Source organism: Oryctolagus cuniculus, chromosome 4 (genome assembly GCF_964237555.1).
Source record: "Oryctolagus cuniculus chromosome 4, mOryCun1.1, whole genome shotgun sequence".
NCBI classification, from domain to species: domain Eukaryota; kingdom Metazoa; phylum Chordata; class Mammalia; order Lagomorpha; family Leporidae; genus Oryctolagus; species Oryctolagus cuniculus.
This window is the reverse complement of record NC_091435.1, coordinates 79,755,763-79,783,160: the sequence shown is the minus strand read 5'-3', so window position 1 is coordinate 79,783,160 and position 27,398 is coordinate 79,755,763. Positions and strand designations below refer to the sequence as shown.

General features: G+C 48.4%; 1 protein-coding gene and 1 long non-coding RNA gene across 13 annotated transcripts in view; one reads left to right on the top strand and one right to left on the bottom strand.

Moving 5' to 3' along the window:
• The window catches only part of MYLK (myosin light chain kinase), a 267,908-nt gene extending 258,454 nt beyond the window's left edge, over positions 1 to 9,454 (top strand). For 9 of the 12 annotated variants that reach the window (XM_070072211.1, XM_070072215.1, XM_070072213.1 and 6 more), the window contains 3 exons: positions 2,519 to 2,648; positions 4,192 to 4,323; positions 7,362 to 9,454. In XM_070072211.1, the coding sequence (XP_069928312.1) occupies positions 2,519 to 2,648; positions 4,192 to 4,323; positions 7,362 to 7,609 (510 nt within the window). In that variant the 3' untranslated portion in view covers positions 7,610 to 9,454. Of the gene's footprint in view, positions 1 to 2,333; positions 2,649 to 4,191; positions 4,324 to 7,361 lie in introns of those variants that run through there. The other 3 variants (XM_070072214.1, XM_070072220.1, XM_070072221.1) reach the window with 2 other exon arrangements.
• A 726-nt stretch (positions 9,455 to 10,180) lies between these two features.
• Positions 10,181 to 15,786, bottom strand: LOC138849299 (uncharacterized). The gene is made up of 2 exons (XR_011387943.1): positions 15,355 to 15,786; positions 10,181 to 10,504 (listed from the first exon to the last, which is right to left on the bottom strand). It is a non-coding gene; the product is annotated as an uncharacterized lncRNA (long non-coding RNA).
• Between the last annotated feature and the right edge of the window lie 11,612 nt (positions 15,787 to 27,398).

The following is a 27,398-nucleotide window of genomic DNA, read 5'->3' as shown; positions in this document are numbered from 1 at the left end:
TGCAGCACTAGACTCAGTGTCGCGCAGAGCGTTCTCGGCCATCGCGTCAGGATGCAGTGCACTTTCCGGGCAGCAGTGTAGTCTTGGGGCCGGCGATGGTGTGCTGGCTGTTTCTAGAGTGCCCAGCCTGCCTGGGCTTGCCACAGACTGCGGATCAGCACTGAAAGACCCTAACCCTGGGACACCCCAAAGTCCCAGGCATGCCAGGGAGGCTGGGCACCCTCAGGTGGCTCTGCGGTGGGTGGGGAGTCTGCCGAGTACAGAAGGGGCTGGGGCAGACAGCACTTACCAGGAACACAGGACCCCAGTCTTGAGGATCACCCTCAAAGGAGGAAAGGGATCTCTGGATTCAAGGATCGGAGCTGAAACTTTGTCATTTTGCTTTCCAAAAATTCTCCAAAGGTCTTAGTAAAGCACCTGTCAAACGCATGAAGCCAGGAGACCACAACACGCCAACTGCTTTCTTTTCTAGTGCTGACAAATAACTTCCCTAACATTTTTTCCCACAAATCTGTCCCAAAGATTGAATCCTGCTATAGATTATTTTAAAATATTTCCTTATTAAGCACGTATATGTTTTTAGAATTTAGAAATTATACGCTGCATGTCTCCATGTGCAAGGCTTATTTGTTACTACGTTTGCAATAGTAAACCCTTTCGTTTGCCTCATTCGGATAACTTTATTTGGGTAACTTTGTTAAAAAACAAAACCGACAAAAGCCATCAACTCAGTGCACTGCACAGACCAAGATGGTCCTGCGGCTGCTGTGGGGTTAGGGAGCTTTCCCTGCTGCGCTGTCCGCTGTGGGAGAGGCTCCTCTTCAGGTCTGAGGACACGGAACCCCAGAGAGGGGATGTGACCTGCACAGGGTCACGCAACGGTCAGGGGTCCCAGGACGAAGCCGCCCCTTGTAGGGAGTGAACACTCTGGGTTTAAAGACTCCTGACCCAGGGCAGGCCGATCTGGAGAAAGCTGGAGAAAGGGATGGACGAGCAAGCGGGGAAGGGCGGGGTCCAAGAGTCTGGCTGAAGTAGACTGGTCTGGCTCCGACTCCAGCCGCACAGGGAGGGCAGGTGGACTCCAGGGAAGGGCCAGGCTTCTACCCTCAGGTAGCACAGCAAGCACACCTGTCCCAGGAGAGCAGGCATCCGTCCGCAGGGCGTCCTTACGCGGCTGCCCAGAGTTAAGCGGGTCATCGCTCACCGCCTTCAGTGCCGCCTCACCCAGATGCTCCGTGGCTGCAACGTACCCACCCCATACAGTGACGTGCGTGAGGACTGAGGGCTAAAGGCCAGGGCAAGGTGGAGCCTCTGTCCAAGTGAACGCAAGAGCGCAAGGGGGCAGTGAGGGTGTGACTGGGGAGTGACAGGGCGGGGTGGGGGCAGGCTGCCACCATGGGGCCCCCTTAAACCACATGCACGCAACTTTCCATGCGCTTCCTTAGCATCCGGGAGTTCTTTGGAAATGCTTGGTATTTCTGCTGAAGCATACTGGCTTAGAGTGCTTCCCTCAAGTCCCTGGGGTATGGAGCTAACCCACGAGGGCCCAGCTAAAGTGAGCTGAGTGAGCGCAGGCCACGCCCGACCGCTTCCACCAGGCGTGCGTCCGTGGGGACATCTGCTCTCTGGGGCGCAGCCTGTGGTGGCAACACAGAAGTTGCTTAGCGTGCAGGCATGGGACTTGGTTATACCTTAGTGTTCTTACCTCACTGACCACAGAAAAGGGGGGGGGGGGGAGTGAAAGAAGAGACACAGTTGTCCATTATTGGGGATTTCTTGACCTAAGTCCTCTGCTTGGTCGAGTTTTCACAATGCAAAGAAACTGAAGCTCCCCTGAGCCTACTCGGCAGAAACCCTGCCTGTCTTCTGCCACGCCGCCCAGGACAGCCAGCTGCCCTTGCTCTTCATTTCTTCACGCGCTCTTTGGGACGCCTGAGTGTCCCCTCGGGGAGAGCCCCTCTGAAGCTGCACCGTGCGGTCAGGGACTCAGCCCGGAGTAGCCAGCGTCTCCCGGATCAGAGACAGAGAGGACTGGGCCTTGGAGGTCCTCTTGTCCAGCCCCCTCCTTGTGCAGAGAAGGATCCTGAGGCCGGAGGGGGTTAAGTGGACTGCGTGGCCTCGCTGCTGCCCCAGGATCAGTGGGATAAGTAGTAACGATTCTCTTAACCAATGACAACGCTGTCACGGGCATTGTTTTACGAGAAGCAGGCCCGCGGAGCCCGGTCAGCAATAAGTCTTCGGAGCTGTCTCAGCCTGCAGTTGCTTTATATAAACTATCCCTTTTATGGGAGCTGAAGCACAGTATGAAAAGGCTTTTTGTCTCATGTTGACCTTGTTTAGTCACATTAACGCACACATCAGTTCCAGGCCCCATTCCATTCCCCGAACATCTTCCGACCCGCCGAGAGTGCTCACTCCTCGCTCCCGGACCGGCTGCCTCCCCTGGGCCAGGTCCCCAGCACTGCCCAGCTGCAGCCCGGGACACCGCCTGAGCCCAACCCCAGTGTCTCTTTTCCAGAAAACGGGCAATGCTGTGAGAGCCATTGGAAGACTGTCCTCTATGGCAATGATCTCAGGGCTCAGCGGCAGGAAATCCTCCACGGGGTCACCCACCAGCCCACTCACCGCAGAGAGACTGGAAACCGAAGGTGAGGCGCCCCTGGGCACGCAAGGCGAGGGCGGGCAGAGGGGCCTTTGGCCTTTAGGGATTTTTTTTCTTTCCTCTCTCTTTTTTTTTTTTTATCCACCCTACAAGGATAAACTCAGAAGTCGTTGGTTTCTTTTTTTTTTTTTGGTTGCCCCAACAGCAGTGACTAAGTCTAGCGATTGTTGTTTAACCTGAGGCTTGCCTGTTTTCAAAGCAGAAGCCATTCTTTATCAGACAGGAGTAGGTGGCCTGGGTCATTCTGTCCCCTGTACTTTGTGTGGGAAGTAGCAACGGCTACTGCAGAAGTGTTCTTGTCTATCGGTGGGCAAAAGCCACATCCAGCTGTTCGATCAATAGCCGTCCGTGTTCTGTCTTTGTGTTTTTGTTTTAAACCAAAACTAACTCACAGAGTTTGTGTGAAGGCACTTCAAAAAGTTCGTTTAAGGGAATTAAAAGTTAAGCTTATTTTTTTTTCCAAAACAAGTTGGAAATGCATGCGCAGGTTTTTTTCCTGATGCACAGTTCCCGTGAACTTTCTGAAGACCCCTGGTGTTTTGCTGGCGTTGTTCACGCAGCTGGAACACGTCACTTGCACAGGGCGCATGGGGATTGGCAGCACCCCTTCTGGAGCCCCGTCATGTAGATTCCTCGACACCGTCTCTGAGACGCTGCCCGCCACCTCAACCTCTCCCAGCTTCAGATGCATGCAGGGCCTCACCCTTGTTGGCTTGAGGTGCTGCCTTTGGCCAGAGACAGCCTCCAACCCATGCTGTCTGGGGCTTTTAGTACCCACAGGTGAGAAGCTGAGTCTAATCCCTGTAGTGCACAGAGGTAGGGGCACGGGCAAGGCCAGCAGCCAGCTGCTCTGCAGCTCCTTTGTGGCTGGGGACAGAGTCTGCTGCACATGGGCCTGGCCCCTCCTGAGCCACTCCCGCCACTCCCCAGATGACCCAGAAGTGACCTCAGTGGGAGTGAGGGGACCTGGGAGCCCTCCGGGGTTATAGCTTCTCCCTGGACCAGCCCCATGGCCTGGTCCGCAGTCTCACAGAGTAAAGGCAGCGTGAGCGTGGAGGACAGAGTCACAGATAAGAGGGCGCCTCTAGGACCTGCTGCTTCCCCGAGGAGCAGGTGGAGGACCTGCTGCAGGGGCGGGCGGAGGGGCAGCCGAGCAGGAAGGCCATGGAGGCTCCGACCTCTCAGACGCCCTCAGCACAGTCCTGAAGCAGCAGGAAATGCAGCCAAGAATGCTTTTTGAAGATGACTTCCTTTTCTAATGTGTCAGCAGAAGGGAAGGCGAGGAGGCTGAACCCTTCCCTGGTTCGGGCAGAGTTCTCTCTTCTGCCAAAACCCATCTGGCGGCAGGCCAGGCCATCCCCAGGAGAAAGGCGTGTGCGATTCAGATCTCTAGGCTGCATTATTTGCTAAATTATAGCAATCTCTTTGTATAAAAAAAAAAAAAAAAAAAAAAAAAAAACTTGTTCAAGCTGGTGGGGAGGAGAGGACAGAGAGGAGGCAGTGACCTGGCCTCCCTCTCTGTCTCTCAGAAGATGTCTCCCAAGCGTTCCTGGAGGCTGTGGCAGAGGAGAAGCCGCACGTGAAACCTTACTTCTCTAAGACCATTCGTGACCTGGAGGTGGTGGAGGGCAGCGCCGCCAGATTTGACTGCAAGATCGAAGGTGAGCCGCGGTGGGGTGGGGCAGGGCTGGGTGCTGGGGTCCCTGCTGTGACTTCCCCCTTCCCCCCAACCCCAGCTGCGGTATCAGGTCCTGCAGCCCCCATCAGTAGAAACAGCCAGCCCTCAGGGAAACGGAGTCAGAGGGAGCAGGTCCTAGAGAGCCCTCCCTCCTCTCCCAGCTCCTGAAGGCCGGCCGCTAGACCCAGGTTACACGCGGTTTGTCATGGAACATGCTTAGTGGCACGTGAATTGCCTGCAAGAGGGTCCCGAAGGAAAGCTGGCACCACAAGTGCAGGACACAGGCTCGGTGGCTCTGCCACTGGTCAGCAGGCTGTGTGACCTCGGACAGGAGCTGTTGGCTTCAGAGGACAGCCAGGGCCAGGAGTGACTCTGGGCCATGGATGTGAAAAGGGGAAACCTTGAAAGACTTTTTAAGATGGCACAGGGCTTGATGTTATGGCATGGTGGGTTAAGCTGCCACCTACAGTGCCAGCATCCCATGTGGGTGCTGGTTCAAGTCCCTGCTGCTGCACTTCTGATTGAGCTCCCTGCTAATGAACCAGGGAAAAGTAGCAGAGAATAGCTCAAGTGCTTGGGCCCCTGCACACACGTGGGAGACCCAGATGAAGTTCCTGGCTCCTGGCTTTGGTCTGGCCCAGCTCCAGCCACTGTGGCCATTTGGAGAGTGAACTAGCCGATGGAAGATATTCTCTCTCTCCCTCCCTCCCTCTGTCTGTCTGTAACTCTGTCTTTCAAATAAAAAATAAATAATTAAAAGATGGCATGGAGTGAGAGAAAAGTTGCAGGATTGCTAAGTGCAGAGGAAGGGCACGTGCTGGGTGACTGGAGACTTCAGAGTCCCACCCAGGCCCCTGGGGCGCACCATGCAGTGTACCATCTCCCCCTGCGGCTTCTCCACCTGCCAGCAATGATGCAAACAGAAGATTGCGGGTGCTCAGGACTCAAGAGACCTTAAAGGATCTGAGCATGCCCCCGTCCCTCAAGATGTGAGCACAGTGGATAACACAGAGCATTGTAGTTTCCAGGGACTGCAACATTCCAGAAAGATAAAGGGCAAGATAAGCCAGGCATTGGCTGTAGGCCTTGGCTTTCATGTGCCAGCCAGAGTCAAGGGTTAGCGCCCATTCTGCTCTGACCAAATAAAGCACTGAGATTATTCAGCAACTTTCCCAAGCATAGCACAGAGGAGCAGTCAGGACAAACCCGCCTCCCGCTTTGGGCAATGCTGCAGCCGTGTGACCAGACAGAGGCCTTCGGGTAAAAGAACCCTATCTAAATGCCTTGTAAAAAGCTTCGCCCTCCGTAATCTCTCAGTGTTTTCATTCAGTTAAGAACAGAAGTGGGTGCGCTGCTGCCGCCGCACTGTTGAACATGGCAGATCTCAGCCCCGGGGGGTTCTGGGGCAATCTGGATGCGCTCACCATCACCACTGTCCCTGGGTCCCCTGCTTTCCTTTGTCCTGTTTTAATTTTTGAAGGTATAACAGGGATTATTATCTGCAGGTGGTTTCCTCTTTGGGATTATTTCCTTGGTGTTTGTATAACTTTTGACTGGGGCTTTGAGGAGAAATTAAAGCACATGGACCCTGTTTAGGTAAAAAAAAAAAAATTCATGGCAGGCTTTTCCCTGGGGGTTCAGCCACCCATTGGGACACCAGTGTCCTATGGCAGAGTGCCTGGGTTTGAGTCCCAGTTCCATTCCCAACTTCAGCTTCCTGCTAATGGCAAACCCTGGGAGGCAGCTGGTGATGGCTCAAGTGGCTGAGTCCCAGCCACGCATGGGGGAGAGCCTGCATTGGGCTCCCAGTTCCTGGCTTCAGCCTGGCCCAGCCCTTTGCAGGCATTTTGGACAGTGAACCCAAACTCCAATCTAGGCACTCTGAAATCGCACACAGGCATGTTAAGCAGTGTGTGAAAAGCTATACCAAAGGCCTATCTCTGCCTGGCTTGGTATTTTAATGAGTCCTGTGTGAGCATCATAAGGAGAAGGGGATGTGATAACCCTTCCAGAATGGGTAACAGGATTGGAATTGGAAACGGGAAACTTTAGAACACTCTATTTGGGGATTCGGATGCTGGTACCTACAATACATACCCATATTCTAATGTGTATATCAAAACAGATGCTAAAAGTCACATTATAATTTTTTTAAGATTTATTTATTTATTTGAAAGGCAGAGTTACAGAGAGGCAAAGGAAGAGAGAGACAGAGAAGTCTTCTATCTGCTGGTTCACTCCCCAAATGGCCACAATGGCCTGAGCTGAGCCAATCCAAAGCCAAAGGGTTCTTCTAGATCTCCCATGAAAGTAGCAGAGGCCCAAGCACTTGGACCATCTTCTACTGCTTTCTCAGGCCATAGCAGAGAGCTGGGTCAGAGTGGAGCAGCCGGAACTCAAACTGGAACCCACATGGGATGCTGACACTGCAGGTGGTGGTTTTACCTGCTACACCACAGCACCAGCACCAGCACCAACATTATAATTTTTTGCCTTGACTCCCCTCCTCCCCCATCACAACCAACAGAGGTAGCTTAGGGGTTGCTTGCATTAAAAAAAAAAAAAAAAAAAAAACACTTGAGGGTTGGTGTTGTGGTGTGGCGGGTTAAGCCACCATTTACAATTCTGCTCCACCTCCAATTCAGCTCCCCGCTAATGTGCCTGGTGAAACAGTGGAGATGGCCCAAGTGCTTGGGCCCCTGCCATCCATGTGGGAGACCTGGGTGGAGTTCCAGGCTCCTGGCTTCAGCCTGGCCCAGCCCAATGTTGTGGCCATTTAGGGAGTGAACCAGCACATGAAAGATGGCTGGCTGGCTGGCTGGCTCTCTCTCTCTCTTATTCTGCCTCTCAAATAAATAAATAACAAATTTTATTTTTTAAAAAAAAAGGAGGATTTGATAAATCTTAAAAAAGAACTCTGTCTCTCCCTCTGTGTCCCTGTAACTTTTTCAAATAAATAAATCTTTAAAAAAAGAATTGAATGACAGTGTTTGCAACCTGTGTTCTCTCCCTGTGATGCAGGATACCCAGACCCCGAGGTCGTCTGGTTCAAAGACGACCAGTCAATCAGGGAGTCTCGCCACTTCCAGATAGACTACGACGAAGATGGGAACTGCTCTTTAATTATCAGCGACGTGTGCGGGGACGACGATGCCAAGTACACCTGCAAGGCTGTCAACAGTCTTGGAGAAGCCACCTGCACGGCAGAGCTCATTGTGGAAACCATGGAGGAAGGAGAAGGAGAAGGGGAAGAGGAGGAAGAGGAGTGAAGCAAAGCCAGGGGGAAGCAGTTTGTAAGTCGTGTTACAAGGACTAACTCTCTAAAGCTCAGAAACTCAAGATAGCAAAAGCACCTAGTGTGGCAGGGTCTCTAGGTAGGTCCCTTGGGGGCTGATGGTTCGCCACAGCAGTTGAAACTCAGCAGCATCGCTGATGGGCATTAATCTGAATTAGCTGGCACCTTAAGATCCTGGTGCAGCAGGATTTCATTTAGGGAAATTTCCAGTAACTTGCCTGGTGAATTCAGTTCAGAGAGAAAGAGCTACTTACCTGGGCCCACCATAAATTCCCCAGCTGAACCCACTCGTGAAAAATAAGGCCACAGTAAGGACTCTGGGCTCTGCAGCCCCAGTTCAGCCCAGAGGGGGCCTGGAGATGGAAGGCCTCTTTCTCTCTCTCTGTCTCTCTCTCTTCCCCCATCCCCGCACCCTCCCCCTGGACTGCAGACAGCTGGGTCTTCTCCAGGAACACCTCGCTTCATTCTGAAAGCAGTTGAGCCATTCTGATTTACGAGGCACACTTCCTTCCAAAGTGTACTGCAGACATCCAAACCTTGCTCCTCCCTCCCCTGGTCTACCTGCAGGCTTTCCTGGATCTGATCTTGTTGTGAATTTAAGCACTAAGACCGTTAATTGCACCTCCTAGATTCTGAAAACAGGCCCCCTGCTCTCGGATGACTCTGGCTTCCTTAGGAAAACTAAGATATCTTTTCTTCCTAAATCAGTAGGAATCTAAAGTTATCCCCCTCTCTGCAAATGTCTAGCAGCTTCAGACATTTGGATAAGAACTCACAGGGGAGAAAAAATCCTTGCTCACGTGCTTTTCTCCTTGAACCGAGATTCGTCCTTGTGCTGTTACAGACTGTCAGCTCTGTGTGTGTAGAAGAGATTTCTGTGTTTGGATGTAGGAAAAGCCAGTTGGCTGAAAAATTAGTCTTCATTATTTATTGGCCACTCTGAAACAGACTTCAACTGACAAAGAGCTATAGGAGGCCACACATTCTGGACTCTTTCAAGATAGTCTGAGTTGAATGCACCTGCATTTCAACACTCTCCGAAAAGCTCAGCCTGCCTATGGGTTCCACTCTCTTTTTCTTCTTAAGTGTAGATCAGCTATGCCTTGCCCCCAACCTTGAAATGTATCTTAGACCTCATAAACGCACCGACTCTCGCAGCTTTAGGAATTTTTAACTTTTCACGACATTGGCACTTAAATTTTTTTCTTTATAAATCCTTTTGAAGTTCATGAACAAAGAACATAAATTGTTATGCCTAAACATTTCCTCTGTGTGTGTGTGTGTGTAACATTCCAAATATTTTGTTTTCTTTTCCACTGTTTGTAAAGTGACACATTTCATATTTCAAAGGACTTTTTCCTAGTTCCTCAAGAACCAATTTGAAATGATTTCAGTGCAATCCTACACAGTATCAACATTAGAATCTTGATATTACTTAGTCTTATGTTATCTTCCATTCTATTTTTATCTGCTTTTTGCTGCTAGTTTCAAGTTGCCAGTATTTTTCCTTTTTTGCTTTTTAAACAGTTATAATATTTTTCATAATAGCCACAGTATTGCCACAGTTTATTATAATAAAGGGTTTTAATTTGACTTAGAGCAAAGATTTTTTTCGTCACTTAATTATGTTTAGCCTGTAACCTTCGTGTGCATGTACGTTGCGTGTGTGTGCAGGTGTGACGTATATGCGTGTTTACAAGTTAATGCCTTTTTGAAATTGTGTTCCTGTTCCCTCCGTTTATGATGCCGTCAGAATGGTAGATGAGAACACTACAACCGTAGTCAGCTCACCGTTTTTAAATAAAGGATTACCACAGTGCATGCAGACTTCTCTTTCTTTTCGTGACACCACTTGTAGAACACACAGATACATCTCGGAACTAAAACTTTACGTCGCGCTGCACAAGTGGGAAGAATTGACGATTCTGCTTGTGTGTTACCAAGAAGCAGGATGACTTCAGGTGTTTTTATTCATGCAGGTGCCTAATTACACAGAGTTCCAAAGTTGTCCTGAACATGAGTTTCGTACCACCACATTCTATAGTCTCCGGTCCTTATGTTTTTGGTTTTTTTTGTTTTTTTTTTGTTTTTTTTTTTTAACAGGTGACACAGTCACAATCTTAACTGCTACACTGAATACCTGCCCTGGGTTTCAGTGTTTGTGCATCAAGGCTGGATATCAGCCTTGAGGCAAAAGGGGGCGGCAGGAGCTAGAGTTGGGGGCAGATCCTCTTAGCAAGGGTGTGAATGGGGAGACACTGATTAGTGTCTCAATATGTTTCTTTTGGCTCTACAAAAGCCTTTAAGAATTTATCTTATTGCTCAGCCCCATGTAAATGTGCATTGTCCTTAATATTACCAGGGCTTGGTTTGAATTGGTGACACTGATGTAATTTATTCCTGGCTGTCAGTGTTTTCCCTGTGTTAATACCAAAGCGTTTGTATCCGGAAACCGTCACCACTGCTTTACAGAAGTCTGTTACCCGATACCAGACTGGGAGTTCCTCACGTCCTGGGATATCCAAATGAGATTTTAGATATTCTATTTTTTAAAAGATGTATTTATTTATTTGAAAGTTAGAGTTACACAGAGAGTGGAGAGGCAGAGAGAGAGAGAGAGAGAGGTCTTCCATCCGATGGTTCACTCCCCAACTGACTGCAGTGGCCAGAGCTGCACCAATCCGAAGCCAGGAGCCAGGAGCTTCTTCTGGGTCTCCACACGGGTGCAGGGGCCCAAGGACCTGGGCCATCTTCCACTGCCCTCCCAGGACATAGCAGAGAGCCGGATCAGAAGAGGAGCAGCCAGTCTCGAACTGGTGCCCACATGGGACGCCAGTGCTTCTGTCATCAGACAGAGACTTTATAAATTCTAGAAAGAATTCAAGACATGCTGTTAAATATTAGACTAGATGATTCTGTAGTTCTACAGTGTAATCTGGAAAAAAATGATCCTGCATCCAGTTAATATTTAGAATTTAGATTTATTTATTTACTTATTTGAAAGTCAGAGTTAGAGAGAGGAGAGACAGAGAGATCTTCCAGCCACTGGTTCACTCCTCAAGTGGCTGCAACCGGCAGGGCCGAGTCAAATCAAAGCCAGTAGCCAGGAGCTCCTTCCAGGTCTCCCATATGAGTGGCAGGGGCCCAAGCACTTGGGCCATCTTCTGCTGCTTTTCCTGGGTGCATTAGCAGGGAGCTGGGTTGAAAGTTGAGCAGCCGGGATTTGAACTGGCACCCATATGGGATGTTGGCGTCCCAGGTGGCAGCTTTACCTGCTATGCCACAATGCCAGCCCCTTTTATCCTATTTTTAAGACTATCACACTCTACAGATGTTCCTAGCGAGGAATGTGTTGTATTTAAATTTCAAGACTTTGTATCCCTTTTTAGTGAAAAATGCACAATATATATTCTGCACTAGGTAAAATAACAAACAGACTCTTCCAATTTATTTTCACCCCCAAACATAAAAAAAAAAAAGCCAACTGATCCTTCTTGACACGTCAGATCTTCATTTAAAGGATGTTTCTCTGTGTAACTAAAAGACTTCTGACTTTGTTTCTGGAAAGACTGTCTTGTTCTTTGTATGAAAATGATTGAGATGGCTTTTTGCATCTCATCCCACCGGCTTTTGATAAATCTGTGCTAACGAGCATCAGGGAGGTGATGGAGAATTGAATTCCTGAGAAACTCAGTTCTGCACAAAGAGTGCCACTTCCTTTGTCCCCAGCCCCTCCTTCTCTGCATATAAAAGAGAAGCTTATTTGTGTTGGAGTGAGGGGGACTGTCCCCTGGGACACAGGACTTCAGCCCTGGCTCCCTGGTGAGGTGGGGCTTGGAGCTCCTGGTGGAGGGTGACAGCCTTGAGCAGAAGTGATGCTTGTCCCCTCTGAGCCAGGGCAGTTTATAAAGTGCTGGTGTCAAACTCTCCATAATGACTGGCAATACGTCAGACAGTGGCTGCTCTATGCCCCTGGATCTCAGCCAGCCCCAAATGGACACAGAGCACAAGCAAGGAACAAGCCTTTCTTTTTATAAACCACCAAGGCTTTTGTGTGCTTTGTGGCCGCAACATAACCTAGACTGTCCCGAGGCAAGGTCACCACCATTTTCTAGATCTGTGCTGACCACTATGAGTTAACTCATCCAAGTGGTGACTTAAAGTAAGAAGGACAGTTAAAAATTCAGTCTCTCAGTTGCACGAGACACAAGGTAAGTGCTCAGGAGTCACACGTAACCGGGAGCTACTGCTGGGTAGCACAGATTAGAACTTCCCGTGAAGTTCTAGCCCAGAGCTCTATTCTAGATGGACCAAGAGGAAAAGAGAAGTTCCAAATTTTGCATTAACTATGCATATCCCCTTTCATGTCATTGTGAAATTAAAACTTCAGAGTTGTGTGAAATCAGGCTGGAGAGTAGGGTGCGTAGGTTCATCAGTTGTCCGGGGTAAGAGAGACTCGATACTCAGGTACTCTGAATTCATTATTTATATTCACATGTCAGTTTTCACTGCTTTAATCAACGTAAAATAGCCAGGTCTGTGCTTCTCCCCTTGCAATCTAGACAGATGTGCCATTCACAAGCAACTATCAGATCACTTGTGACATGAGCATCTTTGGCACTTGGAGCTCCTTGAGATAGAGGAGCATCCCATGGGGAACCAAAGACTGATGCTGCAAGGAGCGAGGCAAGCAGCCGCTCCACTTCCGACCCAGCTCCCTGTTAATGTGCCTGGGAAAGACAGCAGAAGATGGCCCAAGTGCTCGGGCCCCTGCTACTCATGTGGGAAACCCAAATGAAGCTCATGGCTCCTGGTTTCAGCCTGACCCAATGCTGGCTGTTGCAGCCATCTGGGTAGTGAACCAGCAGTTGGAAATCAATTTCTCTCTCTCTCTCTCTCTGTCTCTCTCTAACGCTGACTTTCAAAATAAATAAATAAATCTTAGAAACAAAAACAAAAGTCTCTAGCCTCAAAGAACTGATTACACTTCAGAAACAAAGCAAATACACGAAAAGGTTATGTACTAACGACAGATGGATTTCAGTTTTACTTATTTCTCCAAAAGGATCTTTGAAAGTGAAAGTGCCTGTTGTGATTGTACGAAAGATACTTGCTGTGAATTTAGGAGTTGGTACAACTGCCCTCTTGTTCTAAGGAACAGCTTTAATTCCCAGGCCCCAAATACTCCCTTCTTCATAGCCAAAGGAAAAAAAGCTCATCTGGTTTTATAAATCTAATTTCCGTTAATAGGAAATTCCTCAGTTTGGCTTTTTTTTTTTTTTTTTTTTTTTTTTTTTGACAGGCAGAGTGGACAGTGAGAGAGAGAGACAGAGAGAAAGGTCTTCCTTTGCCGTTGGTTCACCCTCCAATGGCCGCCGCGGCCGGCGCGCTGCGGCCGGCACACCGCGCTGATCCGAAGCCAGGAGCCAGGTGCTTCTCCTGGTCTCCCATGGGGTGCAGGGCCCAACCACTTGGGCCATCCTCCACTGCACTCCCAGGCCACAGCAGAGAGCTGGCCTGGAAGAGGGGCAACTGGGACAGAATCCGGCGCCCTGACCGGGACTAGAACCCGGTGTGCCGGCGCCGCTAGGCGGAGAATTAGTCTAGTGAGCCGCGGCACCGGCCTCTCTAACTTTTAATGGCTATTTACAAGATATTTCACAGTGATTTGTTTCTGAGTGCATATTAACCACAGAACAAACAGGGCCCTGCTAGGCAGTCCTAGGGAAAGCCTGAGTAGGTAACTTCTTCAGATGGTCCTGGAAAATCCAATCAGGGGCTCCTGTGTCCTGGGAAGCAAGATATTAAGGGTTTAAGAAACTGGAAGCTAGGGGCCGGCGCTGCGGCACAGTAGGTTAACCCTCTGCCTGTGGCACCAGCATTCCATAGCGGTGCCAGTTCTAGTCCTGGGCGCTCCTCTTCCAATCTGGCTCTCTGCTATTGTCTGGGAAAGCAGTTAGAAGATGGCCCAAGTCCTTGGGCCCCCGCACCCGTGGGAGACCCAGAGGAAGCTCCTGGCTCCTGGCTCTGGATTGACACAGCTCCAGCCATCATGGCCATCTGGGGAGTGAACCAGCGGATGGAAGACCTCTCTCTCTCTCTAATTCTGACTTTCAAATAAATAAATAAACCTTTTTTAAAAAGTTATAAACCCTTCAAAAATAAAGACAAATTCTCTTATTGAAAATTATAAAAAAATCAGAATTTTGAAAATTGGAAAGCAACTGACTGAGAGCAGAGAAACCAAAACTAACTTCCTGTATAGGAAGACGTCAATAGGAGCACAAATCATTTTCCCCTGAAGAGTTTCCCCAAAGGCTAGAGACTGGAGGAACAGGTGCCTACGAAGGGAGCCTCAAGGGAACATAAGGCAGAAACTCGCAGAGCACACCAAGGTCTTCAAGGTCAAAGCAGGTCAGAAAGGTGGGAGTGCTGGCCTGAGTCTCTGCTGCTCTGTGCTTCTGATCCAGCTGCCTGCTGGTGCGCCTGGAAGGCAACAGAAGACGGCCCGAGAGCTCGAGTTCCTGCCACCCGTGTGAGACCCGGCTGGAGTTCTGGGCTCCTGGTTTCAGCCTGGCCCACCCCTGGCTGTTGCAGGTACTCTTCTGTCTTTTCAAATAAAGAAATGAATGTTAAAAAAAAAAAAAAAAAGGCAGATCAGTAGTCCAACTAAGAGATCAAAAACAGAGGAGACTGCTGAATTAGAACACACAGGATCCACAATCCAGTCAGTGTGCACACATTCATAGTGCCCATGTCACAGTGTAGAAGAGCGCCTGACCCTGGACAGGCATTTGCTTGCTAAAGGCATTTTAAAGACAGACCAGCGTCCCTGACATAAAACTGGTTGTCCAAGAAGCCAGATCACTCAGGCTTGCAACACTTCATCCTCTTACATTTGTTTTTGTTAAGTCAAAGTTCAGTTAACTAATCACCCTTTATCTGACTGCCTGGCTTAACCACAATATCCATCCCCTCTGTAAAATAAACTAACTGATGCCTACATATGTCTGTTTCTACCAAGACAATAGTTGTTCTTTGTTTAATACTTTTTCTAAAAAAAAGAATTGTTTTTATTTATAGAAAGACACAGTTACAGAGAGATAGAGACAGAGACAGAGAGAGATCTTCCATCCCTGGTTCACTCCCCGAATGGCTGCAACGGCTAGAGCTGGGCCAGGCTGAAGCAGAGAGCCAGGAGCTTCTTCCAAGTCTCCCATGTGGGAGCAGGGCCCAAGCACTTGGGCCATCTTCCCCCATGCCTTTCCCAGGTGCATTAGCAGGGAGCTAGATCAGAGAGGTGGAACAGTGGGGAATTGAACCAGCACCCATATGGGATGTCGGTGTCACAGGCAGCGGCTTTACCCACTACGCCACAGCACCAGCCCCAGTGAGTTGTTTCTAAGTTTGTTTATGTCACTTATCGTAATCACATAACTTCATTATTACCCAAAGCAACAAAAACTGAGTGCAAGGAGGAGTAGTTGTTTGTATGGAGTCCAACTGGAGAGTACTGGACGGGCATGGCAGATTGAAAACCTGCATTACTTCCCATCGCCCCTAAACCTTGCTAAAATGAAAGTAAAGGAACAAAAGGCATACACTCACAGGGTAAGGAATGAGAGAGGAGATAAAGAACAGCCAATTAAGCTCCTGCACACAGCAGGCTAATAATCAGACTGCAATCACCCACACCACCATGATGAACATGTTGTTTACCTGGCCCTGGGGGTCTGGATTAGAGAGAGAACAGCTACATTTCTTCAGCAGGCCATTGTCAGCGGGTGTCAGCAGGCCAGTGTCAGTGGGCACAGTAACGAACTTCGGCCTTGATCCTCACACACGGAAGCTCACCCGGAGCGCCCTGGTGTTAACTAACCAGTTATTTTTCTTTTGTTCAGCCTCCCTGTCCTGTCTTACAGGAAAAGTAACTTGGAAATGACCAGGCTGCTGTTTGTTTTATTTCCTCTGTCTTTAGCCCTGTCCTTACCTATAAAACCAACCTCCTCTGCTTGGCCTGTTGAACGGTTGCCCTATTTTGTGAATGAAGTGTTGGCTGACCCTGGAACTGAAAATAAGGTCAATTAAGATCTTTCAGCCAAACGGTCATGATTTTGCCTTTTGACACAGTAGACTTGAGATGTCAACAAAATCTTGGTACCACTTAACAGGTCATTAAGTTTAACTTTCAACTTGTTCTACTCTGCAAGCGTCTGCAGGGTTAGAAAGCCTCAGAACTACAAGGTCATTCCTGCCAGAGAACTAGTAAAAGCAGGGGAACAGGACACTCCCACCCACCTTGTATGGCCAGCTGACCGTCCCTCTCCAAGTCCTGCCAGGTGAAGGGACCTGGAGCTGCCCGCACTGGTGGGCAACAGGACAGCGGAGGGTGGGAGGGAGGCAGCTCAGAAACGCAGGGATCCGGGAAAGGCCGCATGGCAAACCCGGAGACCCCACTCCTCTCCCATTGCAGGGCCACCAGGTGTCTGGCCACCAGGCAAGGCTGGCTGTAGAGTGTGCAGGACCCTGTGCAAAATGGACATGTGGAGCCCTTGTGACATGAAGCTATTAAATGTTAAAGACAGCAGTAACATCACGAAACTGAGTCTGAGATCCGTGTGAGCTGTATTGCCCTGAGCGACGGCACAGGCTGCCCCGGGGAGCCAGCCCTGCCGGGGTGAGGCCAGGAAGGGGCGGGGTTTTCCTGGGGAATTGAGCAGTCCAAACAAAGGACCCCCCAGATACTCTCGTCCTAAAACATTCCTACTCTCTTGAGGCCAGCGCTGTGGCATAGCCGGTAAAGCCGCTGGGGCCTGCAGCAATGGCACACCATATGGGTGTGGATTTGAGCCCCGGCTGCTCCGCTTCCAATCAGCTCTCTGCTATGGCCTGGGAAAGCAGTGGAGGATGGCCCCTGACCCATGTGGGAGACTTGGAAGAAGCTCCTGGCTCCTGGCTGCCACTGGGATTAAGACAGCAGATGGAAGACTTTCTCTCTCTCTCTCTCTCTCTGCCTCTCTGTAACTCTGCCTTTCAAATAAATAAGTAAATCTTAAAAAAAAAATCCTATTTTTATCAAATTGTCAGTGAGGATATTTTATGTAGTCAAGGGAGATTTTGTGCATATAAAAAAAGATTGTTCAGAGAGCATTCTCCATTTTAAAATTAATATTGTATTTATTGTAAATAAAATAAATTAGTTTTTCCTTAAGCTTTTGAATTCAATTTCCAGATCTGATTTTGTAGATTTATAAATCTACCAAAATTTAATACTTTTTTTAAAGATTTATTTATTTGAGAGGTAGAGTTACAGACAGTGAGAGGGAGAGACAGAGAGAAAGGTCTTCCTTCCGTTGGTTCACTCTCCAAATGGCCGCAACAACAGAAGGTTCTTCCAGGTCTCCCACGTGGGTACAGGGGCCCAAGCACTTGGGCCATCCTCCGCTGCTTTCCCAGGCGACAGCAGAGAGCTGCATTGGAAGAGGAGCAGCTGGGACTAGAACCAGGCGTCCATATGGGATGCCGGCGCCGCAAGCAGAGGATTAACCTACTGCACCACAGTGCCGGCCCCCCAAATTTAATACTTTTAAGAAGACTTTTAGCAGCTTATGAATTCCCTTAAACATTTAAAAACTGCTTTCAGAAACATAACGAGCTCCTTTCATTTTCATTCTAAGTTCTTTTGTTGTCTTATGACCAAACTTCTAAGCAAAGTGCTTCACAAACACCTTCCTAAAGCAAGTCTCATAAATGAGTCTATAAAGAGGAGGGCTTAATTTCCACCAAATGGTCTAGTGCTGCTATGACTTTGGTAAGAGTTAAAGTTTGAAAAACACATCAGTTACACAATTTACACTTTAAATTGGAATCAGAGGCTAACCTGTTTCTCTAATGTACCTACATTTCTTAAACATTAGAAATAATTAAAAATAAGAATTTTACTAACATTTATCATAGATTTTATATACTTCATGCCTTCACTAAGTTAACCATTTTGTGGGTTGGCATAGCGGGTTAGAGCCCCAGCCTGGGAAAGCAGTAGAAGATGGCCAAACTGCTTGGGCCCCTGCACCTGCCTGGGAGACTGGGAGGAAGCTCCCGGCTCCTGGCTTCAGATGAGCCCAGCTCTGGCCGTTGCAGCCATCTGGTGAGTGAGCCAGCAGATGGAAGATTTCTCTCTCTGGTTCTACCTCTCCATGTAACTCTTTCATATAAATAAAATAAATCTTTTTTTTTTAAATGTTCTACATTTTGTAAAGTTAAAGTTGTTGGGGTGGATGTTTGGGCTGCTGATTGAGACACCTGTGGCCCACTCAAAGCATTGGGGTTCAATCCCCACCCCAGTGCTGGCTCCAGCTCCCCCCCCCCCATTGGAGATCCTGGGAGACAGCAGTGATGGCTCAGATCACTGGGTCCTGGATTGCAGGTCCAGCTCCTGGCTTTGACCGAGGGCTGCAGGCATTCGGAGTGTGAATCAGCAAATAGATACTCTGTCTCCTTCTGCCTCGCAAATAATTTTTTTAATCTGTTTACTTGAGGGAGCATTACCTTCCCACCTGGGGCACCATTACCTCTCAGCTGGCAGAGTTTGCTCTTTAGCAGGAGACTAACTGAACTTGAGACTGGGAGCTGGCAGACTCATTACCAAGGTCCTTCTATAGTTGTGTTTTGGACCCTAAAATCCTGTCCTTGGGTTCAAGTACTAAATGTTCCTTTATTCCTGGAAGTCAATACCCCCAAATAAGTTGAAATTCATTGGTTTCACACTTTTTTATTTTATTTTTTTTTTTAGTTCTTTAGCCACCTCTAAAGATACTTGTGGCCATTCCACTGGATCTTTAGGATTTTTATGCAGTCTGTTGAAACCTTGTTGGCCTTGGTACAATCCCCCAAATGTTTTCATATCCTTTTTTTCTGGTAAGGCCACACCCCAATGGATGTTGAAATGATATCCATCTGAATTCTGCACATGACGATGGTCTGCACATGACGATTGTCTGATGGTGCCAAGGTCATTCACATGACCTGAGCACCCTACGGCCAGGCCACAGTCTACAGGCCCCTCCTGACACAGCCACCCTTCTCAGTGCCTCATTCTTAAATATAAGCAAACAGCCAAATACCACCAGATATTTGAGGAAAGGCTCCGAAACCAAAGACAAAGAACACAGCCAGCATGAAAAAGAGCTTGGAAGAAGTACAAGGGGACTTCAGACGTTCATCAAAAATTTGAATTAACAAGATTCATTTTCAAGCAATATTGAAACAAAAACAGGATGCTGTTTATAAAAAATAAATTAAATAAGCATTCAAAGATTTAGGTTGAGGGGCCAGTGATGTGGTGTAGCAGATAAAGCTGCACCTGTGAAGCGGTATCCCATATGGTGGCTGGTTCATGTCTCTCCGATCCAGTTCCCTGCTGATAGCCTGGGAAAGCAGCAGAAGGTGACCCAAGTGTTTGGGCCCCTGTGCCCATGTGGGAGACCTGAATGAAGCTCCTGGCTTCAAACTGCCCAGCCCTGGCCATTGTGGCCCTCTGGGGAGTGAACCAACAGATGGAAGATCTCTCTCTGTAGCTCTTTCAACTAAATACATCTTTAAAAAAGATAAGAAATAGGTTGTGGCTGGCGCCGCGGCTCACTAGGCTAATCCTCCGCCTGCGGGGCCGGCACACTGGGTTCTTGTCCCGGTCGGGGCACCGGATTCTGTCCCTGTTGCCCCTCTTCCAGGCCAGCTCTCTGCTGTGGCCAGGGAGTGCAGTGGAGGATGGCCCAAGTCCTTGGGCCCTGCACCCCATGGGAGACCAGGAAAAGCACCTGGCTCCTGCCATCGGATCAGCACGGTGCGCCGGCTGCAGCGCACCGGCCGCAGCGGCCATTGGAGGGTGAACCAACGGCAAAGGAAGACCTTTCTCTCTGTCTCCCTCTCTCACTGTCCACTCTGCCTGTCAAAAAAATAAAAAAAAAAGAAAAGAAAAGAAATAGGTTGTAAGGCAAATTATAGAAGTCCTCCAGAAGGAAGAAGAAAAGGACAATGAACAAAAGGCAAGAAGAGATCAGAGGATCGAAAGAGAGCCAATGAGCAAGCAACAGGGTGGGTGTGGGAGCAGAGGAAACAGCAGGGGCAGAAGTCAGGGCTCGCCTCCAGCTCAGTGGTTCTCAAAGCCTGGCTTGGGCCTGCTGGAGCTCCCCCAGACCATCCCAGGGGACACGAAGTCAGCAGTGTTATCGTAGTGATGCTGCCTTGCCATGTTCCCCCCTTTTTTGGCCAGGTTTCACCTACAAATATAGAGGGGAGTCTTCTAGAATGCCACCTGCTGTGTGATGTCATCATTCTGAGAGGTTATCCTCGTATGTTCTGGGGATTTAAAATGCCTTTTCAGTTCCAACTATTAAAATGGTATGTATCGGGCCAGCGCCATGGCTCAACAAGCTAATCCTGCGCCTAGCAGCGCTGGCACACCGGGTTCTAGTCCTGGTCGGGGCACCGGATTCTGTCCCGGTTGCCCCTCTTCCAGGCCAGCTCTCTGCTGTGGCCAGGGAGTGCAGTGGAGGATGGCCCAAGTCCTTGGGCCCTGCACCCCATGGGAGACCAGGAGAAGCACCTGGCTCCTGCCTTTGGATTAGCGTGGTGCGCCGGCTGCAGTGCGCCGGCTGCAGCGCACCGCCCACGGCGGCTATTGGAGGGTGAACCAATGGCAAAAGGAAGACCTTTCTCTCTGTCCCTCTCTTACTGTCCACTCTGCCTGTCAAAAAAATAAAAATAAAAAAATAAAAATAAATAAAAAATGGTATGTATCAAATAGTTATGGGCCATGTGAATGAAACTCACTGGAGTCTTTATGAATGAAGCTCACTGGAGTCTTCAGTCACTTTTCAGAGCTCAAGGACCACTATGGCAGGTGATGACTGAACCCTACACATGCACGTGCAAGCTTGAGGAGCCCAGGCAGCACCCCAAGTGCTCCCCACAGCATTGTTGTCTGCTCCTCCCTTTCTGGAGCTTCCCCACTGAAGAGCCCACTCACACCAAAACATCAAAGGTGTGTCGATTTTGTATGGGAGGAGGATAGGACGTTTATATCCATCAGCTTTTCACGTGATAAACTTCCCCAGACCTATCTCTTCTCCCAAGTTCCTTTTTACTTCCCCCCATGCTGTCTCTTAATATCTTTATTTTTCTCTCATCCACTTGCCTTTCCCTCTCGAAGGGCAGTTTAAGTTCAGTTGCCGTCTGCATCCATGGGTTCAGCATCTGTGGGTTCAACCAACAGAATGGAAAATATTCAGAAAAACTGGCAGGCATTTGTGAAGTAACACCTTGACGGTAGAGACTCCATTTTGGAGCACCAGAGACTCCATCTTGAAACACCCCCCACCCCCCCCCCCCCGGAGACTGTGGTCTGAAACTATGACCTAAAGTACTCAGACAATAGCAGCCCACTGTGTCACACTTGGCAAATGCATCACACATCACACTTGGCAAAGCATAGAAAGCCCCTAGCATGATCTCTCAAGCTTAAAAATAGAGAGGCTGTACCTGGATTAATGATAAGATTGTAATTTGTCTATGTCTAATACCTGGATTAATGTCAAGATTATAATTGAAATTAAGACTGTAACTGGTATTGTTAAGGTTATAATTGACAATAGTTTTGTATAGGCTTTAGGCTAGCTTGACCCTAGTAACCATGTATTCCCCCTCCCATTTTTGTGGGTTTTGCCTTTGTAAACCCTGTTGCTTGGGGCTTCAAGGTTGAGAGTTCTTTAGGGCAGGAGCCTGCTCTCCACCGCTGGCAATAAAGGGCCATCCAGTTCTATCAGTGTGTGGTGCTCCTGTGTGTGCACTCGCTCAGGTACAACATTGGGTGGGGTGGTTAAGATGCCACATCCCATACTGGAGTACCTGGGTTCAAGTTCTGGCTCTGCTGCCAACTTCAGCTTTCTGTTAATGTGCACCCTGGCAGGCAGCCGGTGATGGCTCAAAGGCTTGGATCCCTGTTATCTACATGGGAGACCCAGATTGAGTTATAAGCTCCTGGCTTCGGTCTGGCCCAGCCCCAGCTGTTGAAAGAATTTGGGGAATGAATAAGCAGATAGAAGCTCTCTCTCTCTGCCTCTGTGTGTCTGTCTGTCTGTCTCTCTCTGTCTGTGCCTTTCAAATAAAATACTAAGTTCATAAAATTTTTAAAAAACATTCAGAAAAAAATTGCATTTAGAATTAGAATATGATTATATATTAAATGATAGCATTGTATCAATGTTGAATTTCCTGGGTACAGGGGTGTGTGTTGTGGTGCAGCTTGTTAAGCCACTGCTTGGGACAACCACATCCCATGTCATGAATGCCTAATTTAAATCCCAGCTACGCCACACTTGTGATCCAGCTTCCTGCTCATACACCTGGGAGGTAGTGGGTGATGGCATCAGTACTTAAAGAGCTCTCCCTCCCCTCCTGGAGAAGCCTTGCTTCCCTTCCAGGAGAAAGACCAGGCTTCTCTCCCTCTGGCGTGGGGGGTGGCTAGGCGGCCCCTCACGGGGGGATCACAGTTTCTGGATCCCTCTCTGGGAATGCGCCCTGCGGACCGTGCGGATTGCATTGGGTCCTCATCGTCTGGCCCTGGTGTGGCGGGGGCTGGAACCAACACACGATGTCGCTCTGGCTGCTGCTTTTGCTGAGAGTGATGAACCGTTTTAGTTTCCGGCCAGAGACTTCATTTTGTATGCAGAAACCCTGTATTATTAACTGCCTATTACATAGTCATAGTGTACATTTCCCATACATACATATCATACATCTACATGACGAGTCTTCAGAAAACTCACAGAAAATGCGTGTTATGGAAAACAATATATAGTATAAATTTCCAAATGCTTTGCAGGCAAATACATTTTTATCTTTGAATTGCATTTTTCATGAAGTTTTTGAAGTTCCCTTGAACTAACTTAACACCTGCAAATAGAGCAAAGAATACCAGACTCTTCATAGTTTCTGACATCGTATTGCCCCATTTGCTCTTTGCTCACAAGTTCTCCCTCATGCTAGCACTCACTCTCTATTACACACAGACATGTGCTATTTTTGCTGAGTCATTTTAATGTAAGCTGCAAAGCCATTTTTAAAATAAAAAATTTTTCATTTTATTTCAAAGGCAGAAAGAGAAAGATATTCCATTTTCTGGTTCACTCCCCAAATGCCCACAACATCCAGGAGCCTAGAACTCCATCCCGATCTCCCACGTGAGGGGCAGGGACCCAGCGTGAGCTGTCACCTGCTGCCTATCGGGTTGCGCATTAGCAGGAAGCTGAATCAGAAGCGGAGGAGCCAGGACTCCAAACAGGTTCTCTGATACGGGATGTGGGTGTCCCAAGTGGTAACTTAACCCCTTGGCCAAATGCCCATCCCTGCAAAGACCATTTTTAAGGCATGAATAGGCCACTTGAAGCCTCTATCATAATTTAACCAGCCTGGACTGTCAGACATTGGGATTGTCCGATCCCATAATTGGGAAATTCCAATTCAGAAGCATTTCTCTTACAAGTAACCTTGATGAGCTTTTATAACTAAATTTGTTTTCACATCCTAAATTCTTTCTTTACGATCACTCCCAAGTGTAGTTGCTGGGTTGAAGGACATACGTGGTGTTAAGCTTTTGGTGTGTATTGCCAAGCTGCCTACTAAAAAGTATATCAATCCAGGCTTTCTGTAGCAAAATTTAAGAATACTCAGTCCTTACCCTGCCAACAGAATCGTTTCTGTCTTTGGCATTTTGAATAAGCAAAGGGGGGGGGGGCATCAATGTTGTTTTCATCAGCACTTGTTCATGAAGGTGATTGAACTTCACTGGTGCGTTCAGTAACTTTTGTCAAGGAGACCGAAGACCCGAAGCTGACGGTGCACACTCGTCCAGTGCCTTGGCAACTGCCTCACAGCCTCTCCCCGAGAGTCTCTTGTCTCCCCCCATCTGTTCAGGACTGTTTGCACAGGTGCAGATTCTCTAAAGAAGAATCTGATAGAACCGTCCATGTCCGCATGTCACTCACTGGCTAGCCTAAGGAGCGTCTTAGTCCATGTTCCGTTCCTACAACAGAATGCCCGAGACCGGGTAGCTTATAAAGGAAAGAAGTTTGTGTAGCTCCCAGTTCTGGAGCAGACAGCACTGCCAGCTGAGGGCCTCAGGCTGCCTCATCCCAGGGCGGAGAAGTGGGAAGAAAAGAGGGTGTGTGCCCAAGAGAGAGCAGGAGAGGCTGGGCTGGCTTACAACAAGCCACTCCCCACATCTGCTCCTCTTAACAACCCAGCCACCCCTTCCAGGGTCCACTTCCCGATTCCGCCACAGTGCAATCCAGTGCCAACAGTTTTGGAGCAGACAAACCATTTTTGACCATCACAGAGGGCTGGCTAATGGCAAGTTCAAGGTGGCATTCACAGCCTGAATCCTATCACCCAGCCCTGCCTTTACTCGAGGGTTTTGCAAGATGGAGAAACTACATCGCTGGCCAAATGGGACTCCAAACGACAGTTGTCTCCACAGTTGGTCAGGCACCCAGAAACATCTCCCTGGAGGTTCCCTGACAATGGCCAGGCAGGAGGCGGGGCTGGGGTCACTCCACACCTTCCTGAACTGAAGGTAGCTACGTGGCCTGTATCACGGTCTGATGGGACTGCCACGCCACCTCCCACTCCCAGTCACAGACAGAGAAGCCAGCAGGGAGACGCGGCCTGGCTGTCAATTCAGTAACCCTGTGCACAAATCTTGTCTCCAAAGATAAACACGGCCAGTGAATTTCGCGGCTCCTAAGTAATCATATTACTTTTTTCCCATCTCCGTCTCTAGCAGAAGCTGGATGCGTTTATTTCTTAAATGCCTTGTGACAGATATTTTTCAGTTTTGGCCTCTCAGTATGCAAACACTCTATCTAGAGAGAATTCCAATAAAGGGGCTCTGGTGTGGTCAAATAGCCCCTCTCCCAGCTCCCTCATCTCTGGAATGTGGGCACGGAACCTTCAATCGCGTGTTCCTACCCACGACCTGGACTCTGAGGTAACATGGAGAAGCAGGTGGGCCATTCAGAATCTTCCAGGGGTGGCAGAAGAAGCAACAAGGGCAGCACTGATGTCTTGAAGTAGATGTGCCAACGACAGAAGCCCTTGGATGCTAACCAGACGCTTCCTGTGTATTGATTTAGGCTCTATTTCTGACAGCCTGATCTCTCATGGCTTCCGGCAGTGCTCCAAACCTCATTCTGCAGTTTTTCCATCCATTTTGTGAGCCACCCAATGTCCTTCCCGTAAACTCCTTCTCTCTCTAACTAGCCAGCTGGTCTCCGTTGTTTAGGAACCTGGACATCTGATGAGCACAAAAGCTTTGCGCAGACATTGCTTTTTCTATGGAGACGAAGCGATGAGGAAGAGGAGTGCCCACCTCTGTTCCAAAACTCTCCACTGTCCTGACTTTCGAGATCAACAGCTCAGGGCTTTGCTTTTTATATAGTCTTACCATCTATAAAGGTGCTTCAAAAGTCCACGGAAAATGAAATTAAATATAAGTTCATTTTGGTACCAAAAATTTTGAAATCCATGTATAGATTTTTCTTAATACACATTCCTCCTGAGATGTTCACAAACCCCCTCATACACACGAATTTCAACGTTTCTTTTGTGCCAAATGAACTTTCATATAATTTAATTACATTTTCCACAAGCTTTTGAAGTACCCTCATGGGGTCACAAAATCTGTCCATCAACAGGGCTTCCCTTACAGTGAAGTGCCAGTGAACTTGGCCCCAAGGGTCTTTATTATACTGATTGACTAACACAATTTCCCAGATAGCAGCCCTGATACAGATTACCCTACTTCCTGCTCTCGGGATTCTTCTTCTAATTTATTATACAACTTGGGGCTGGCGCTGTGGCGCAATGGGTTGAAGCCCTGGCCTGAAGTGCCAGCATCCCATATGGGCACTGGTTCTAGTCCTGGCTGCTCCTCTTCGGATCCAGCTCTATGCTATGGCCTGGGAAAGCAGTAGAAGATGGTCCAAGTCCTTGGGCCCCTGCCCCCACGTGGGAGACCTGGAAGAAGCCCTGGCTCCTGGCTTTGGGTCAGTGCCGCTCCAGCCATTGGCAACCATCTGGGGAGTGAACCAGCAAATGGAAGACCTCTCTCTGTGTCTCTACCTCTCTCTGTAACTCTTTCAAATAAAATAAGTCTTTAAAAAATTTTTTTTATTATACAGCACAAGTGTATGTTTAGCATATAAAGTGTATGTAAGAGCCGGCGCCGCGGCTCACTAGGCTAATCCTCCGCCTTGCGGGGCTGGCACACCGGGTTCTAGTCCCGGTCGGGGCGCCGGATTCTGTCCCGGTTGCCCCTCTTCCAGGCCAGCTCTCTGCTGTGGCTCGGGAGTGCAGTGGAGGATGGCCCAAGTGCTTGGGCCCTGCACCCCATTCAAGACCAGGATAAGTACCTGGCTCCTGCCATCGAATAGGCGCTGTGCGCCGGTTGCAGCGCACTGGCTGCGGCGGCCATTGGAGGGTGAACCAACAGCAAAAGGAAGACCTTTCTCTCTCTCTCTCTCTCTCATTGTCCACTCCGCCTGTCAAAAAAAAATAAATAAATAAAATAAAGTGTATGTAAGTGATAAGTCTAACAATTAGCACCTGGGAACCACCCCTAACTTAAGAACATCACCAAGAACAATGACTACCATGTGCTTTCTTGGCTAACAGGCCCCTGCCTCTCCCTGTGGCTTAGCATTCCTGTCTTCTAAAACAGGCTGATTATGAAACACAACCAACATGCAGAAAGTACTCAAAGTGTAGCTATACACGTTAATGAGTCATCAGGGAGTAAAACCCACATAACCACATAGCCCACATAACGTTTCCAATACTGCGAGGACTCCTCCGCCTCCCCTGTCCTGACCCTGCCGGGGCCAAGCACTATGCTCTCCCCACCGAAAGGGCCCGCTATCCTGACATTTGTGATATCATTTCTTTGCTTTCCTATACAGTGTCCTATATACCTGTGTATCTATCCCTGTGCAGTATCATTTCACTTAGCCTGATTCTGAGTTTTAGGTGAATGAATCACGCTGGTTATGTTCGTTTGTGCCTCACTTCCATCACTCACTAGTGTGTGTACGAGATTCACACATGTTGTTGTTGAGTAGAGCTGAAATTCGCATTACTGCAGAGCATCCCACAGTAAGAGTTTACCAGGATTGGCCGGCTTACTGATTCCACTGTAGACAGCACCTACTGCCTGCAGTGCAGGCCTGGGATGAACAAGGCTGCTTTGAAGAGCCCAGGAAGGCTTTAAGCATGTCTGCCTGGCAGTAGAACAGTCAGTCAAAGGATAAGTGTATCTTTAATTTCCCTAGACAATGCCACACTGTCTTGCCAAGCGGACGTACCAATTCTCCACCAGCAGCCTACGCCAACACACGATGCTATCAAACTTTAACTTCAGCCAGTGTGGATGCTGGCTTGATGGCATCTCATTGTGGTTGTAACTTGCATTTACCTGATTGATAAGCTTGAGCATAGCTGCATATGTTTCTTAGTCACTTATATATTTTTCTTTGAAAAAAATTGCAGTTCAAATGTTTGACCCACTTTTTGAATGTGGTTGTCCCATTGACGTTCAAGTGTTCTGGAGCTAATCCTTTATGAATTATATTATCACAAATGTCTTCTCTCCACCCTATACCTTGTTTTTTTTTTTTTTGTTTTGTTTTGTTTTGTTTTGTTTTGCTTGTTTT